The sequence below is a fragment of the Falco punctatus genome (genome assembly GCF_963210335.1).
Source record: "Falco punctatus genome assembly, chromosome: 15".
Lineage (NCBI taxonomy): Eukaryota > Metazoa > Chordata > Aves > Falconiformes > Falconidae > Falco > Falco punctatus.
The window spans coordinates 9,345,514-9,364,599 of NC_137595.1; the positions used below are offsets into that span (position 1 = coordinate 9,345,514).

Consider the following 19,086-nt stretch of genomic DNA (forward strand, 5'->3'; position numbering starts at 1 on the left):
TCGGAGAAGCAGGAGGGAGCAACCACCAACACGCTTCCTTTAGAAAATGCCACTTGTGGGCTTTTGTTTGTGCTTTCTCACTCACTGCAACAATAATGAAACAAATTGTCTGCTGTCTCTGCAGTGGAAGTTTGTTTACATGTTTGCACTTAACTGGCTCCTCTCCATCTGGAGATTTTTAAGGAGGTCCGTAGACCACTGTGGTTTTTAGTCTTGCTCGTTGAGAAGGGTGATGCTTGTCTGACAGTCGTGGGGACCAAACCTCTGTTTTGGGAGGCTCAGAAAGATCTAGGCTCAAAAGTGGGGGAGGCTCCTGCCCTGTAGGTTTGGGGTAGAGAGGGAGACTAGATTTTGTAAGTGAGCAAAGACCTCAGCAGTGCGCAAAACCACTTTGTGTATGAGGTTGGAGGGATCAGTCTTCTACCATCAGAACAGCAGTTCTGCTGTTAAGATCACAGGTAAACTGCTGTTACCCTTTTGGTTTTATTCCAAAAGCAAAGACCTTTATACTTGGCTACAGGAAATGTGCCTGGTGCCCTCTGGTTACTAATTGCTGTCAACCGGTCAATGAGCTATTGTTTGTCTGTTTAAAATTAACTCTCTTTTTCCTCCTTCCTGCACAAAGAGCCACCTAGCCTATGTGTGGGTTTGGTGTGCTTGCATAGTCCTGCAGGCTGCTCCCCTGGATGCTGGTTGAGTTGGTGGCATTTTGAGGTCTTGTGGTGGGCTTCGGGATAAGATATTCCATTGGTGCAGAGCTAGAGCTATTTCGTTAGTGTTAAATATGCTGTAATGTCTTAGCATCCAGCCATATGCATGCTGGATGAACAAATAAGAGAGGTGGCCCTAACTGGAAGAGCTCTCTTTGCAAATATAGTGAGATGAGGGGAACTGAGGTAACTGGGGATGGTTTTCTCATTCCTCTGTTCAGCAGCATGGGTCCTCCTCAAGCTCTTCAACAGCAATAGGAAGGGAGGCTTGGAGAAATACCTATATGTGAAATACCTTGGTGAGTGTCCCAGAAAGCCCCTCTGAATCAGGGGTATGTGGGAGGCAACCTGAAAGGAGCTCGCTTCTAGATTTTGCAGGTGGTGTTGGCTGTTTGGTGTGGAAAGTCGGTGTGTTGGTACCAAATGGACGTAGGTCAGCAGGTAAAGCAGCTGAGAAGTAGTAGATGTGTTTGAAAGGTCAGCTGGGATTGAGGAATGGGTGCAGTGGAAATTAGATGTGGGGGGCTATGGAGGAAGCAAATGGAGGGAAAAGAAGCAGCAGCAAGGGAGGTGTGTTGGGGAAGACTGTTGTTGAGTTGTGGTCATTAAGAGGAGGATGGAAGAGCTCAGAATGAAGGATCTGCTGCTCGGGGAGGAGGCAGCATGGGAACAGTGGGAGAAACCTGCTATAGCTGACCCAGAACAGGATGCATGAGCAGTGGTGGTCCCTGGAAATAGGGATGAGGAGGCTGCAAAGTCTGCCTTGTCCTGCTATGTGGGGTGCTGGAGAGCAGGATGGACCAAGAGGGGACCAAGAGCATTTCTGTTGTCGCTGCTTTTCTAATTTGTGGGGTGACTGCTAGATGCAGCAGAACGCAGTGCGCTGCTATTTGCTTCTTGAATCAAAGACTACAGTCTCAGCTGTTTTTTCCTCCTCCTTCGTGGCTTCTTATTCTTCTAACAAGCTTGGTCTCTGTGTGATGGTGGTGATCTTGTGCTGTGTTACATTCTGCCCTGCTCTTCTGGGGTTCTGCCAGCCCCAGGGTGCAGATGGAGATTATGCTCATGGGCCCTCCAGAAACAAGAAGTTGCAGAAATCCTGGGTTCTTGTTGTTTTTCCCCCCCCTGTGAGGCTGCAGCCCAATTGTTATTGTTGTGAAACCTTTTATTAATCAAGCAGAGTTTGAGGAGATGTTGTCCCTCCTAGCTCTCCAACGTTTACATGTCGGTGCTGTTGCTGTGACACTGCCATGATTTAAGCCTGTACTATTTCAAACTCTGTGGAAGAGTTCTTCCCATGTCAGTAAGTGCTAACATATGTTTGAAAACAGGACAGAGAAACAGCTTGTGGATTTGCCCTGCCCTTCCTGAGTTCATATTCAATAAATGTGTTAGCACTATGTATTCATCAGTTTCTCAACACTTCTGGAAAAAGGTTGTTAAGCTATGGTTTGTTTTTCCCTGGTGGAAATTACAAATGCGGTATATGCAATAAAGGAAGTGAAGGCATATTAAAAATCGTGAGGCACATTTAGAAAAAAAATAATATCTCTCTTTCCTTTGGAGTAGGTGGTGTGGCTACAAATGAGAGCTGTGAAAATTTGTCTTTTCCCTCCAAATTCCTTTTATCTGTCTGGATTGAATTTCGCTTTGCATGGTAGGAGCAGCTGCAGGGTGGAGTTTGCATCTGCAAATGCACCTCTGTGAAGGCACTGGGCTGGTGCCGGCCCCTCTGCAGCACAGCCTTTGGGGCCATGGCTTGGGCAAGAGCATTCGTCTAAGAATCCATCTTGCTGCTATGGACGTTTTATGAGTAAACCATTTTACAAGAAAATATAATTAATCTCTTTGTGGCAGTGTTCTCCTGTACATACTAGAAAGCATAATTGTCTATACAGACAAGCAAATTAAAGGTTTTGGTAAAACAGACAGTCCTTAATAGTAATCTGGACAACGTATTAAGGGTATACCCAAAAAGCTAGGTGGCAAATTATCTGAAACTAATTAATTGTGTCCATAAAAATTCATCACGTTCCCTCTGCATGCTTGAGCCGGGTTTTATTTGGTTTTTAAGGTGTGTCAAGTAATTGCATGTCTACCTGGTATCTGTTTGCATAGTTGTTCTGTTTGAGGTTTCCAAATTTAGGCCAGTTGAAAACTCAGCTCTAAACTTAAGCAAACCTGGTGCATGGGAAATGTAACATGTCTGGTAGCCTTTGGGAGCAGAAATGTGCGTGGTAGCTCTGGTCTCCGTTTGGAAGGACACCAGCACACCTGAACATGGCCAACAGATGGGCATCTGTAGAGCGCATGTTGGCTCAACAGCCTTGCTGAGCTCTTGGATAAGACTTGCAGCCTTTTTTTTGCACTGCAGGTAAGGTTTGCTATTTTTGTGCTGAGCTCCCGATCGCTTACAGTTTGACTTTGCAGTTGGAAGAGGAGCAAGTGGGGTGCCATGGAGCACTGTGCTTCTCGGCGTGAAATTATTCTCTGAAATAAATGTGTTTCGTTCCTGAAGATCAGCAAAATCAAGGCAAAACTTTGCACTGTGGTTATGGGTTCAATCCTGAGGGCTCCCTGCCTGGGGCATGGCTGGAGGGGCAGAGGATGCCAGTGCTTCACTGCTGCTGAGGGGCAGCGGGTGCTGGTGGTGGCAGGAGGCAGCTCAGGCCAGGCAGTTGTGCTGCTGCTGCTTTTGTCACCAGTGTTCTTGGGGAAATGCCATACCTGCCTGTGGGTGAAGGGGAACGTGCCCCTTTGATGTGTTCATCTAATTTCCAGGAGCTGCCTTTGATTTAGGTAGGACTGTGCCCTACAGCAGCAGGTTGTCCTCATCAAAAGCCCTCTTGTATGAAAATCTCACTCTTCACATGAAAACGTTAGCATGAGGAATAGGAAAATGTTGCATCCCTTCTTACTTAAAAAAAAGGGTATTTTCAGATGAGACCTATGAATCCAAGGTCAAAAAAATATTGGGTACAAAAATCAAAGTGGCTACGTTATCTGGAGGTGGATTTGCCCTGTGCCTCGCAGTGGGTGGAGCGGTTGCGTTTCTTCAAGTAGCTCGTGTATCTGCAATTCGGAAGAAAAATTGTTTTGAATTATTCTGGCAGTGGAAACTAATGTCATGTGGAAGCACCTTGGGGGTGTGTGGTGCACTCCTGCACTGGGTTACTGGCAGGGCTGGTCTGCCCTCAAGCTGCAAACAGGTAATACATCTTAATACCTAAAAGAAGGAATTTGCCAACTATGGTTTTGTTTCCCACTGTGCCCTTTTATGGAAGGGTTTGTTCTAAAGCAAAGATTCCACCCACTCCCACCCAGGGTTCTTATTGCAGAAATACCAGATATGTCACATCCAGTCTTTCTTACAGTTTTATGACATCTCTAGGGTTTCCTGAGTGTTGGCTATTTAAATTCTAACCTGAAATTCTAATGTGTTAAAAGAGTAAACAGAGCCCAGAGCTGTAGATTGCTTGACTGCAGATTACAGCCTCTTCTATCTCTAAAAGTTAATTGCATTGGAAATGTCATCTTCCTTTGAACATCAAAGTCCGTAGCATCCACAGGATTTATTTTGCAATACAGACAAATTTTAAACTTTCTTCTTGATGTTAGGAATGGTTTTGTAGCTCTGGTCCCACTGGACAGCTTGGCTGGGCTCTGTGGGTGGCAGCTCTGGTATCTTTGCCCCTGCACTCACCCTCCTGAGCATCACCCTGAGCAACAAGATGACTTTTCATCAGCAGGGCTTAGCTGAGATGGGCTGAAGCAGTAAAATGTGGACTTGCTCCCATATCGGGTTGGACCAGAGCTGGCTGAGCCATGTTAGTCCAGCACCTTCTCTATGGTCCATCCCCTCTGTGTAACCCAGACATCTCTCCGTGCTCTGCTCTTAGCTGGGAGAACCAGGGAGACTTTCCAGCCACGTGCTGCTTCTGCAGGTCAGTTTGTGAAGCCCTTTCCCATCGGTGTGTGTGCTTTTATGCCTGTTTGTGGACAGAGGGGCCAGCCCTTGTTCTGGGAGTTTAAACAAGATAACTGGAGGGAAAAGAGAGCCTGCCATCTCTCTAGATAGCAGTGTCTTGGGGAGTACTGGCAAAGTATGATTCGTTGTCTGTGAAAAACGTTTGCGTTTGACAGCTTTTCACAGGAAGCCTGTCAGAGTGATAATTTAATGAGTACAGATTGCTTGCGACACAGCTGTAAAACATGCTTTTAGAGTGCTGTAAAATAAGCAACCAAGGCTTTTGTGTGTTTGCTTTGTTTGAGAACAAGTCAACTTCTAATACAAATGAAAGGTGGTCATTTATTTCACCCAGCAAACAGTCAAGACGTAAGAGAGGAAGCTGCCATTTTTCTTCTTGTGGTGGCAAGGTTAATGCTGGGTTATGTTGGTGTTTGCTAATCAGCTCGTTTCTGTGAAGGGGAGAATTAATATCTAATTAGATGTAGGGAGTTACTAGTCAGATTAGCATTTAAGCCATAAAAAGGACTCTTGGGCTTTCTTCTCTTCATTGCAGACGCCTTTGCCCATGGTTTGCACAGAGAAAAGCTTAATGTTCCTTCCTGTGCCCAAGCTGATTTCTTGATGGGAAGACAGAAACTGAGGATGAAGATTTACAGTATGCCAACAGCTCGAGTAAAACTTATCTATATATAATCTCATTTAATTGCTGCTGCTGCTGCCCAAGTTGAGTGCTGTGCATTGCATGGGGGAAGATGTTGCCATGCACATCCCACTGCTGGGTCTATCCCTGCTTGCTGGTGTGGGGTGGCTCCTTGTCCCTGGTGCCGTGCTCAGCACCCTTCCTCTCTACCTTTTCCCAACCCCGTGCCCACTCCAGGAGCCGTGAGGTGCCAGTGAGGCCACCCGTGGGCAGTGAGGCTTACCGTTGGTGCCAGTCACCAGGGCATCCCATGCAGCACAGTTTGGGGATGCAGGCATATGCTGGCAGGGAAGCTTCACTGGGCAGGAGGGTGGGTGCTGCCTCTGTGCTACAGACACACAGCCCCTCCTCTGTCCCCCTCCCCTTCTTATTTGGAAAGTGGCACCTAAATGGGTGTTTTCTGCCTACGGAAGTGCTGGCTAGTAAGTGGTGCCTTCTTCAGCAGTGTTGTGTTGGGGTTTTAGAAGTGGCTGGTTTTCTTGTGAAGTTTTTGTTTCTTTTATTTACCTTCCTTTTGGGCAAGGAGAAGCTGCTGGCTGGAAGACTGCAGGTGTGCAGGTATATGCTACTAATTAGGTTGCCTTTTTTTCTTTTCAGGATAATTAATGAACACACTTGGTTCTAGCCCACATGAAAAATTGCTAAGAGATGAAGGGCTCTAAAGCCTGGATGTGGTTTATTCAACTTCCACTTTGGAGTGTAACCAATAAAATGAGTTTGGGCAGGAGAATAACTCAGTTATGGTAATATGGATGTATTACTTGAGATAACTTCCTTGGCTCAAAACACTGGTTTTGGTTCCTTTAGACTGGTGGTTGGAACTATTTAACAGATTTCCCATCAATATAGTATGTAATTCTTCTGAAGAATTTGCTGATGCATCTGCCAGCTCTTGTGCCTGGCACAAAAGTATTTAAATAAACTACTTATTTGTGATGCTAAAAGGTCTGAGCAAAGGAAGGAAGTGAGCCTTCAAAATGATTAAGTGAATTAGAAATTAATATACACCAAGCTAATCTCTATAGTATAAACTCAACAGAAAAAAATCTTCCTGGAGAGGAAATGCCAGTCATGGGAACGAAAGTGGAGGTTCCTGCTGATATTGGACAGAGGATGTGTTGGGTGTTTGAAATCAATCTCTTCTTCCCTGGATCATTTCTCTTGTGCTCCTAAGAGGCTGCATTATATACAGCCATGTCAGGCACTGAGCCCCATGACTTTGTTCGTCAGGAACTTGAAGAATGTTTCAGTTTTTCCAGAAGATGTTTTCTGTGTTAGGCTTTGTTTGTACTGGAGCACTTTGAAGACGAAAATCTGAACTTAGGCATACTTTTAATATGTTTTAACAAGGTTTAAATTCACACTAGGCCAAAATATCGCGTTCCCCCCCCCCCCCCCCCCCCCCCCCCCCCCCAACAACAACTTCTGGCTTTAAACATTACTCCTTTGAGGATTAAAAAAACCCACAGAGGCATGTTTGATTAAAAAATATTTATTGAATATGAGTCACAGAAAAGCAGAGGTCAGAATCCTCAATTGCTGATGGCATGCATAAAATAATATGCTTCTTGACTGTGCTGTGGCGGTGGAGAGGCTGCGCCTGTGCCCCAGTGTCTCGCTTGGGGCTGGGGCAAATGGGTGGCAGCCTGGCGTGAGCACCACCGGCATGTGATGGTTTGTCCCAGTGGCACCTACCCTTGTTCTCCTTAGCTCCTTCCCAAGGCCACATAGTGTGGAGTTTTGTTCCAAAATTGCCCAGATGCACTTGGCTTAATGGACCCCTCCCCTATTTTTTAAATAATCTACACAGAGTCTCCAAGGCAAAGACTTTGTGTTTTTACTTAGAGCCACATGCCAAGGCTTCAGTGGTGCTGTCTTGGCAAGGGATGTTCTTTAAACTGACCTGGCGGTTGCATCTGATGTGCCAGATCAGCTTGTTACTGGAGTTGGAGATGTGTGTGGCGCTGCCAAGACACGGTGACAGTGCTTCAGCAGTGGCCGCTCTCCAGCACCAGGCTGTCTGGTGCTCTGGGAGGGTGAGCTGAAATGGGGATTTGCTTTTAAGTGATGAAACCCAGGGGCCCCTGTGTGTCCTTTGTAATCTGAAAAATCTCGTCATTCTTATGCCAAGTGTTTAGCATTTGGATTTTGAGCAAATTCTGGCTTAATTGTCGTGGGGTTTTTTTTGTACTGCTAAACATCTGAAGCCCTGTCTGTAATCATGACCATTTAGGTAATTAGAGACAGGCTCTGCCCTGAGAGATGATAAACTTGCAAGATGAGAGAAAGAACCCACAGGTAGATTTTTGGGTTTGTCTTTGAATTTATTAAAATTTGTTCATTTTTGAGGCTGGTTTATGATCATTTCAGAAAGTTAATTGATGAGAACTGAAAAGAAAAGACCCTTTTGTGCAAAATACCTGTTTAACAAAAAGACCACCTTTTTTGCTTTCTGCTTTCTGATATTCTTGTGCTTTGAAATGACGACTTTTAAGATGGCTGAATGGTAACATAAGAAACTGGCTCCCCCCCCCCCCCCCCTTTTGTCATGGTATTCAGATTTGCATCAAAAGAGACTTCATTCATGCAAGTCTTTTGATCTGGAGAGAGGTTTGGTGGAGGGTGTTTTATGAAGTGTAATAAGAAAAATTTTGAGATACAGAAATTGTTTGAAAATCTTTGGGAGTCCTTTAACCTTACATTTCATTTGGATGAGGGTCTTGTGCTGAATTTTCCAGTTAAGCAATTGCAATGGTTGTAGAAGTGTGTGAACACACAATCCAATGCCTGTGTTTACCACATCTTCTCTTCCTCTTTTCTAGAGTTCTTCAAAGAACTTCTCGAAAATGCTGAGAAGTCGCTGAATGACATGTTTGTGCGGACATATGGCCGTTTGTACATGCAGAACTCAGAGCTGTTCAAGGACCTCTTCGTGGAGCTGAAGCGGTACTATGTGGGCGGCAACGTCAACCTGGAGGAGATGCTCAACGAGTTCTGGGCACGCTTACTGGAGCGCATGTTCCGGCTGGTCAATCCCCAGTACCACTTCACGGACGAGTACCTCGAGTGCGTTAGCAAGTACACCGAGCAGCTGAAGCCTTTCGGGGATGTGCCGAGGAAGCTCAAGCTACAAGTCACACGAGCATTTGTGGCTGCCCGCACCTTCGCGCAGGGCCTTGCCGTCGCAAGGGACGTTGTGAGCAAAGTGTCTGCGGTGAGCTCTGTCTTGTGATAATTCCCAAGTCCCGTGGACCTGTGATGGGTAGCATCTTTCCCTGTTGTCCTGACTAGGTACCCAAAGGTGTTGGTGGTAGTTGAGCACAGGTGGGACTGCACTCCATCCGTGTAGGCTGTGCCCTTGGTCACGTTCTGGGCACACCACCATCTAGTGCTGCATCCCAGCAGCAGGGATGTTCCCCAGGTTGATGCTGTCCTCCTGTCCAGGGTACAGCAACGAGCAGGAAATTAAATATCTTCTGCAGTGGAAATAACAATGTTTGCTTGTGTAATGGCCCTATCTTCTTCTTAATATTGCCTTCAAATTACAGAGAGTCATGGATACTGTGCGCATCTATTATGGAGCAGCTGATGATTTGCTCCTTGCTCCCAGGCATGGGGAGAGGCTGTTCGCATGAGCAAACAGTACTTTTATGATAACAGTAAGCTGGAGCCATGGGCACAGGGCAGGAGCCAGCTGTACTTTGTGCCACACACACTGCATGAGTTACAGCTCAGACTTTTATGATAAAGTAAATTCTTTTTCTGATCAAATAGATATGTGTTGGTCACTTAAATGTTTACCTCCCTCTTCTTATAAACCACTTTGAAGTGGTTTAAGTGAGGTGATTTTTTTTCTTTTTTTTTTTTTTTTTGACACGAGATTTGTCTTTAATTTTAGTCTGAGTTGTATGGTACAGGGAACAGGTGTAGTCAATAATCCGTTTAAAGTGATTGTGTAAGATAATAAATATTAGTGATTTCCTTTTAAAAAAACTCAGCTCATTTCCTGTGGGCTATAGAAGATTTAGTATAATCATTTAATCGGGCAGAGAGGTTTACTTTCTGTCTGCCTGCTTACAGAGTAGTGAAACACCAGGCTTAAAGGGCAGGCAGTAGTTTGAATCCCCCTAAGTGCCACGAAAAAAAAAGTAGTAAACCATAAAAGAATAGCCGTTCAGGTACTTTTAGAAGCAGAATGCAATTTTGGAGGCAGCACAAGCAGCATCCTTAAGTGAGATAATAATTCATATTGCTTTGACTTTACAAGGGATAATATTAAAATACTCTATCTCTCTAGAAAGAAAAAAAAATTGTTTCCATGTTAATTTTTCTCAAAGAGAAGTGAGGAAAACAGCCTGTGATAAGCCTGTATATGTGCGATAGGGCAGAGAATATTAGCAAGGGAAGAGTTGCTATACTAATATGCAGGCTCCAGGAGCGAGTTGTAAGTTAGCAGGGGCAGGTTTAGGTCCTTGGGCACTTTGACTCCCCGTTTAATAGTGATGACTCTCATGTTATGTCTGCGTGCTGCTGGTTGAGGATAAGACCACAAAATCCTTCAGCCTCGGGAACACTGTCCTGTGGTGGGAAGAATATGTGGGAGGGAGGGTCGGTGCTGGATGAGGCTAAGCATCGTGTCTCCCTGCCAGGTCACTGGCCAAGCCTGCCAACCTTTTGGTTGGGGTTTCAGATTTGGTGGCTCTTATTTCTGGCTGTGTGGCAGATACTGTGGTCAGGGGATGGGGTTTTCACTGCTGGAGAGAGCAGATGAAGTATTTGGGTGGGAGGTCCGTCTGTTAAGCTCCAGTATGGTTTTCGGGAATGTGCAATCACTTGATAGGCAGTAAACGTGCATGGGTGAGGGATCGTGTTTATGCTCCATCTGCTCAGAATTCATCAAATCGTCTCCAGACTTGACACGGGACCATGAGGGCTACAGTCCCCGCATCTGTTATGAATCAGAGTCGTGAACCCAAGGTGGCATCGTGATTTCTCTTTCCCTTTTGAAGATCCTTGAGTGTACAGTTGCCTTCAACCCTAGAATTAATTGCTCGAGTGTGGAAGGTTACCCAGAGACGCACTTAGCTGCAAAAATAGCTCACACACCGTGGACGATCACAGTTACTGCACTTTCCACTTCACTTTCACAAGTTGCACTGGACATCGTGCAACAGAGACACTTTTCCAAGCAGCAGCAAAACTTCCTGCTGCTGATCACCTAAGCTTTAGTTGCAGCAGTAGAAGGAATAATAATCTTTTTTTTAATTGTGAGTTCTAATCTGATTCAGTGGAAATTTAACATCACGTTTCTGCAAGACACAATGGGAAATTCTGTATGTGAGTTTAAAAGCTGATGTGTTTATGCCTGCTGCTTTGTGGTTGTGTTTTGGGGCATCCCACATTACATATAGATTAGCCTGGCTTTGCTGAGCTCTGTATAATGACTCTATTGACTCTGCTTTCTTATTATTTTTACTCAGGAGTTATAGTGGGATGACTGCTTATACCAGGGATTAACTTGAGGGATAAATCTTCTATTCTTCTTTATGAAGAAATGTCCAAAGTAATGCAAATTAGATTTACTTTTAATGTGTTTTGTAACAAGGAAGTTAAAAATGCTTGATTGAAAATCCTCAGGAGGAGAAATACAAACTACTGCAAGACCCAGCTGCTTTTTACTTTCCTGGGGTGCTATGAGGAGAGCAAAGAGCACTTTATGGTAGAATGGTCTTGATGTTTTTTTAATGATCCTATATATTTTTACATCTTCACTAGGGAGATACATTTAAAAAGGTATTGTTCTTGCATGAGTTTGGAAGTAAAGGGGGAAAGGAAGAGGAAATATTGAAAAGCTGTGAGTATGCTTGATTTCTGAGCCAGAATTATAGGAAATAACTTTGAATTTGACCTTGGAAGAAGCAGAAGCTGTGTGCTGCTGCCCAAGCACACAACAGTGAGAAAGCTGTATGGTTTTGAGAGAAAGCACAGACTTTTGCAAACTGCATTTAAATGCCATGGTTTTGATGCTCAAGTCTTCACCCCTCAAATTCCCTCCTTTGGAATGAAAAAGTACAAAATTCTCCAAATCTGTCCTGAACAGCAGGTCTGAGAAGAAAACCTAGGATGCTAGAGATGTCCTGCATCTGAGGTGGGCTGCAAGGGGCTGGGGGCCTCCAGTGCTTCCCTCTGCCATCTGCTGACGCGTGGTGCTTTCTCTCTGACCTTCCTGCCCCTGCCTTTGGGAGACGGAAATATCTCCATCCCCTAATCGCTCACTTGCTACTTAGCCCTCGACAAGCACTAAAATCAGCCGGGTTAAATTGCTGCCAGCAGTGACATTTCCTGCCCCAGTCAGGGGTGGAAAAAAGGAACAAATACAAGCCAGAGCCCAGAGTGACTGAAAAAGGATGAGAACCTGCAACTGGGCAGTTCTCAAGCTGCAGAGATGTTCCCTTAATTAGTCAACATGTGATTAGATCCCAGCCTGGTCGAGGGTCATGACACCTTTGAGAGCAAAGCGCCCAGGGGCTTGCTGAGGGCAGGTCAACTATAGGTATGGGGTGGAGGTCCCTGTTGAGGGGGGAGAAGAAGGTGAAGTCGAGGATTGAGCCCCCTGACAGCATTTTGTAGGGTCAGGAGGAGCCTGCTTGACCCACGGGCTGGGAGGGGAGGTTAGCAGCGGAGGAGTGTGAAGGGTGAAGTGTGCAGCCACTTGACATCAAATCCCTGCGTTTGTGTCACTGTGTCTCTGCAGAGTTGTGAATGGGGACATGCAGATGGGACCTCCTGCAGTTGCAGTGGTGGTGAGAATTTTCTGCAGCCCCCCAGGAGATTGATGATGATGAACTGTTGTTTTGGGATTCTTTTACCACTTTTGCCCTTGTGTCCGATGGTGTGAGGAACTGCTGGGAGCTCTGGAGGCTCCCAAATCGCCTCCCTGACGGGCGTTTGCGTGCTTGGGGAGCCACATGAGGTGCAACCAAAGCAGCAGGGCCATTGGAAAAGGGGCTTGCAGCCCGTCCATGGGAAACGTGGAAAGATGACTACTTCAAAGTTGTATGCAAGAAAGAGCGTTTAATTTCGAAGCACAAATATGAGCTGTATGAAATAATGCACAGCTTCATATGAAGAATACACCTACCTCCTCTGTCTGCTGTCCTCAAGAGACATTAACAGCTGAGAGGAAGCTGCTGGAGATGTTCGCAGTGGGTGGAGAAGGCTCGGCTTCCTTGGTATCAGCATTTCTTCCCTAATAAATTGTGATGATAGCAGCCAAGGAGGGCATGTTCTTCAAAGCGTTTATGGTGGATGGTTGCAGCGGGGACAGGTGATTGCCTTCCCACAGCTGTTCCAAAGCTGGAGTGAGAGCCCGGTGGCTTTTTAACCTCTTTTGCTCTGAGCTGCCTCATCTTTACTCAGGCTTCTATGGAGCACAAGTTGAAGCTCTGAACCTGCATAAACCAACCTACTGCTGGCCTGTGTGAGCTCCCTTACCTCCAGCTGCATCTCCTGAACTGTGGCTCCTACCCTTCTCTGCATGGATGCTGCATGTGGACCAGACATTAGCTTAGGAAAAGCGGTGATGAAAATAATGAAACAAGAATTAAGGCCTGTATCATCAAAAACATAAGGGCACTGAGCTCCCATTTCATTAAAAATAGTGCCCCTATTAATTACCTTTTGAGGCTCTAAAAGTTTAGGCAGAGAGCAAAGGTCCAGTCTCCCTTTGTGCAGTCTTTGCCCTTGGTTTGACTTGAAGGGGAATGTGACCTTAATCCTTCTTCAGGAAGAAGTTCATATCCCTGTATCCCATGAAGCTGGGCAGACTTCAGGCAAGAGGAGACCCCTCCCAGGGAAGTGACAATAAATGTAATGTGTTGCTTGCGTGCACTGAGGGGAGATGGGGTGCAGGTCATGCTGCTTCATGGGCAACTGAGGAAGAGCCGAGGAGCCCTTTCAGTGTTGCAGAGGGACCTCCAAAGAAGCAGCGCTGTCCAGGCAGCAAGTTGCAAGCTGTGGGGCCAGACCAGGGGGCTGCCGTACATAAGGATGTTGCCTTCCATGTGCCAAGGGCAAACATCAATGCAGAAAACAATACCAAGCACTTCTCCATATCAAAGATGACCCTGAGAAGACCTGCCAAGAATGTGGCTGCATCTGCCTCTGCTCCCGTGATCTGAGGGTCTGCACTAGGCATAGCCTTCAAAGCATGCTCGAGCAGCAATCATCACGGATTTGACAGGCTGAGGGTGCACGTGGATGTGACAGTGGGTTTGGAGCTGGTGGCATCATGCAGGAGTGTTTCAGTCCACTGGTTTGGGTTTTGGGGTATTTTTTTGTTCGTTTTTTTCAGGGTTTTTTTCTTTCTTTGCCTCGCCCTGCGCTGTGTTTTCAACATTAGCAGCAGAACCGATGTGAGGGATAACTAAGGAAGTTTTTGGGTATAGCTGCCAAGATGAAATGTTCTTGCTGTTTTGCTCATTAAAGCAAACAAAACACTTCTAAAAATCTGCTGTGTCTCTGGGTCAAGGAAAGGCAGGTGCTGCAGAGATCAAGCTTTGTGTGAAAGGCACATTGGTCCCGAGGACACGGAGTGCAGAAGATGCTAACGCTGGCATCTCTCCATAAGTGTTCAGTGGAAGAAGCATCCACTTGGCACCCTGGGGTCCCCTCTGCCCTGTGTGGGCTGGAAGTGCCAATGGGGAGGACAAGCACGCAGTGCTCCTGTTTGACTTGTTAATGTTAAGACTGAGCTGGTTGAGTGGCTGGTGGTGTGTGATTCTTGGGAGCTCTGCTGTTCCTCTCTGGCAGTGTCACATCTGGGTGGGGTTGGGGGGAGGTAAAGCAAGCTGTAAGTAGGGAGTAGAGCATAAGTGTAGTCTTGAAATTTTCCTTGCCCAAGATAAAGCTGCAGCACACACTGCCATGGGTAGCAAATACTGACAAGGCACAGAGCTGTGCAGTTCCCAAATATCACTCCTAAATGTGCTCCCTTGTGCAAGACCTCGGAGGCTCAACTTTGTGGTTGAACCAGATGCTTTCTAAATTATTTGTGTGCTAGCACTGGGCCAGCAAAATTGGTTAAATGTGTAGTGAATTCCAGAACACTTTCATTGGAATATTTGGGGTGGGGAAGCAAACCATGAGCCTCTGGAGTGATTCTCTGCTTCACAATGAGCCGAATGTCTGGACTGGCATGGGCCAGGATGATGCTCTTGCACAACACTGAGGGAAGGAAAAAGTGATACAAGTAAGGCTGTGTTGGTCCCAAAAATCGGTGACACTTCACTTGTCTAAATTGGCTGCTCACCTGGAACATCCCACAGTCCTTCAGTCAGCTTTGGAATTACTTTAAGTCATGAAATCATCTTTCCATGTCACTGGGAAGTTACTCCTTCAGTATTTCTTATGCAGTGTTGCATGTATATGCCCTAATTCATTTTTTTCTCCAAAGAAAACACAGTATAAATCAAAAGTAATTTCACTGCATTTACTTTCAGATTGTTGGATTTTTATGTTTTCTGGTGGCTGTGCTGCTGGCGTGGCAACACTGTTGTTGTGCAAGCTTGGAAAATAAGAAAGCCTGAGTTATCAGTGTTATTATAAATAGTTATTAAAGCTGACAGGATTTTAAATATTGTTATTAACATTCTTAATGTTAACTTGAGGGTAGAGTGAGAGAATAGAATGTGGCTCCGGCTGTCTGGCAGCTGGTGGGAGCTCCCCGCAGGACCATCCATGGCTGGAGCTCTGTCATCCTTCATCCTTCCTCAGCTATTCCTTGCCTTTGGAAAGGGGGGGAAAAGAAGCTGGTTGCTTCTTTGAGCTTTTATCTGCTTGCACAGATTGGTTTATCTTTGAGTTTTGGTGGCTTTGTGGTAGGCTGTTAACAAGGCGTTTCACTTGATAGGTGTGTAGTTTCTACCAGATGTATGCATCCAGATGTAATTGCCAACAAGCTGGAAAAGGCTAAGGATGTAAGGCAGTTTCCCTTATGTGAAAATGAAGCAGGATGGGTATGACAAGGTACCAACTAAAACTAGATTTTATTATACCAAGAGCATGTCTTTTTTACAAGAATGTGATTGTACCTTCAACAGTCAATGGAATTTGGGGGGCTATTTCAACAAACGTGATATGAAGCATTTGAATTAGGCCCAGAATTGTTTGCTTTTCACTTAATTTTTGTGAATTGTGTGTGAATCTGTATTTTTAAGGAGCAAGATCAATACGAATGTGAAGATTGGTGCCAAAACACATCTGTTAGCAGCTTTTAATCTTCACGTTTGACAAAGCATATAGATATGGACAAATTGTAATTTACATGATGAAACCACAGGGTGATGGATTGCTGCAGTGGTGTGGAACGCCATGGAAAGGAAATAAATTTCACAAGATAAAAGGAAGGGGTTGGAGTGCATTTACTTCTATTAGAAGTTTTTACAGGGTATGAGCACTATAGCGTAGTACTACCTGGGCTCAAATCTACTAGAGTAAATCCTCTTCAGCAAATAAAGCTTTCTGCTTTATTAGAAAGGAGATTATTTGGTTTTGAGGGTCATTCTAGAGTAGAGTTTGAATGAACTTGGATTGCTTTCCAAGATAAACACAACCCCAGAACAAAGCATATCTGGGTTTACGGTTACATACAATGGTGTTTTAAGAGCTTGCACCTGGCGTGGCAGAGTGAACATTAAAAGCTTGTGAAGAATTGCCAGTGCAACATATGGCACATCCCACTGACAGATCCAGAGTTGGTCTGGACTGGGTATGGGCCCCTTGCCAGGGGTTAAGGTTCTCATTGCTGCGATACACAGCAGTTAAGCATTTATCACTGATGTAATGAGGTGTAATTGCTCATAATCTTCCACGAAACTCTCTTGGAGGTGATCTGTGTTTGTGCCTTCCTGTTGCTTTCTGACACCATAAAATGTCAGATCTGGACTGATGAATTTCCCCTCTTTGTCTTCCTCTTCATCTGCAACTGTATTGCAAACTAACATCATCTCTGTGGGTTACGTCCATTGCTAGTTAGGGCTCGGTTTGGCAGTCGCTGCAGGCTGGGGTTTGTCTTTTCTTTGTCCCCTTTGCCATCACCCTCTGCTCAGCTCTGTAGGGCTCAGAGCTGCAAACCTGTGCGGGCAAGGAAGCAAAAACCCCCTTTGCTTTTAAAATCATCCTGGGTCTTTGTTCAAAGGACCTAATCTGACTGACCATCCCAAGTTGTCTGCCGTGGAACGTGGGAAAGCGGCTTCAGTTTCCCATGCATCTGCTGGGATTCATAAAGATCAACCCCTATGAAATATCAAAGCCGGGGGATGCTGCAGGATTGCAGTCGCGAGCGGGGAACCTAAGATGGGAAGCTGCCTCCTGGGTCACTGCTGGGCGGGTGATTTTCTGCAACACGCTGCCATGCGATCCCGTGCCATGCATGATGGGGTTGGGAAGTATCCTGCTCCTCGTCCCACTTCAAACTGCTCTAGCACCTGGTTGGTGCTGTCAGCATTTTCATAATTTTCTTCCTGAGGAGGATGCAGAGCACTTCTTTGAGGGCCAGTAGTGCTAGGATAGCCAGGATTTACTGATAAGCCTCAGGACTAGGTGTGGAGGTCCTGGCATCTACCACCAAATGACATAAAGGGATGTTTATCAGAGAAACTGCTAAACTGGGGAATCCTTCAGAGCTCTGTCTCTGGGTGCGAGATGGTATTTAGTTCTTCTCCCCCCCCCCCCCCCCCCCCCCGCAACTTTTTGTTATGCAAGGACTGCGCCATCTGGATGGCAGATGATACCTTTACATTTGTCTGTTTTCAGTTTTCTAACTATAAATCATCTGATCTGGCTGGTTTCTGTTGCTTGAGTTCTTCCAGTGTTTGAACTAGCTCTGCTTTAAAGCCATGCTGCCCCAATAGGGAGCTTTCTGCTGGGGCTCCTGCTGCTTCTTCCAAATATAAATATATATATATATATATGTGCCCTGAAACGTCTGAATCTGATTCCCCCCACCCACAAACAGCTTTCTACATTGTGTCTCCTTTTGCTCAGCCAAACGGGCTCTTTGTGGACAAAAGAGGGGTAAAGTGATGTCTGAACAAACATTGTTGGCCAGCCAAAATCCAACGCTGAGTTCCATCAACTGCATAAAATTGTCCTGTCTTTCTAAGTTTCCTTGCCTACTGAAGAGAAACTGTGATCTTTCTGGAGTTGTCAGAAACACAACGGATTTTTATCTGTCATCTTTTTTCATAAGAAAAGAGGGTTTAAGAATCTGCTGATGATATAGCAAAGCCAGCCTGATTATATAGTGGTGTTTTTGTTTTCTGGTTTGTTTCTGTTAAAATCTGTTGCCTCTTAGTTTCATGTGCTGCCAACTAGTTGATTGTGCTCAGTTTCTCTATAGCCCTTGTGCTGAGATGGGATTCACAATAGTAAGGTCCTCAGCGTACATGTGGTACCAGGTCTTCCTCATATATGTTGATTGCCATTCAGTCCTGTCACCCTTTTTGCCATGAAGTTAGTTTCCAGACCTCCAGCAGATGAGGTGTGGAGGCCATCCACTCTCCAGCCACTCGTACTGAATGACATAATGACTTCTTCCTCGGGGCTGTGTGTGTATCTCCTTCAGCATAGTCTTGGATCATAACGTATTGAGAGCACTCGCCATAAACACCTTACAAGAAGTCTCAAGTGCATTGCTTAAAACACCAGAGACCACTTCTATTTTGTCCGTGTATCTCTGATCGTATCTTAATTTTCCTTTTTCACGTGTGGCTAATTAACACTTAAACTTGCTCTTGAGGGAGCTTCTCTGTTCAGTGCTATAGGTGGACCCACCATGTGGTCGGTGCTAGTATGTGGTGCTGGAGCGAATGCTCCTCAGACCGGCTGGGTGGAAATGGTTTCAATGAATGTTTTGAAGCTGGGCCAGAGAGTGAATCAAACATGAATGACCATGAGTCACTTTGGAAAATAGCCCTGTCAAGGGCTCGGGGTGTGGGGGGGTGACGTGCCTGCTGCAGATAGCTCCGCTTGCGTGCCCAGCAGTTGCACATTGGCTTCGAGGGTCCTCCCAGCTTGTCCCCAGCAGTGGGGCTGTGGCTGCCACCTCCTTCAGGTGTGGGGAACAGCGTTATTTAGCATGACGAGTGCTGACTATAAATGAACCTGGGTATCTGTCATGTAAACGCTGTGTTGCAGGAGTTGAATAGAAGATAAAGGAGCCAGTCTCTGCCGGAGAGCCCTGCTGTGCAATTGTCTGGGAAGAGCTGAGCCGGGGCTCCGCAGAGGAGGAGGGCATGCTCCTGGTGGGTTTGGTGCAGGGATAGCGGCACACATCCCATCTCATCCGTTTTTTCCCAAGAAGTCCTGGCATCGTTGTCTTCAGTGTGTGTTTGCAGCAGAGCTTGGGTAGCACAGCCTTGCAGTTATGCCTTTTGGCTTGGTTTCTTTTTACTGCCTTCCCTGAGCTCGAGTGCTGCGTGTTCCCTCAGGGCTCCTGTCCTTGCAGCCCAAATACGCAAGGTGTATTGCAGTGCAGATAATGTTTTGCAGACATGGGGACTGTCTGTGCCCCCTGGAGTGGCATGTATACCCAGGAGGTGAGCCAGGCTTCTTCATCTGCTGCTCAGATCCCTGGATCACATAAGTGGGGAGCTCTGACCCGGTTGGTGGTGGCTGATCCTGTTGCATCTCCTCTGCACAGCTCT

The 19,086-nt window shown here is 45.8% G+C and overlaps 1 protein-coding gene across 1 annotated transcript in view; it reads left to right on the forward strand.

Moving 5' to 3' along the window:
- GPC4 (glypican 4) overlaps nt 1–19,086 on the forward strand; it is a 70,333-nt gene that overhangs the window by 37,980 nt on the left and 13,267 nt on the right. The window contains exon 3 of the mRNA XM_080366173.1: nt 8,203–8,594. Coding sequence (XP_080222299.1) covers nt 8,203–8,594 — 392 coding nt within the window. The remainder of the gene's footprint in view (nt 1–8,202; nt 8,595–19,086) is intronic.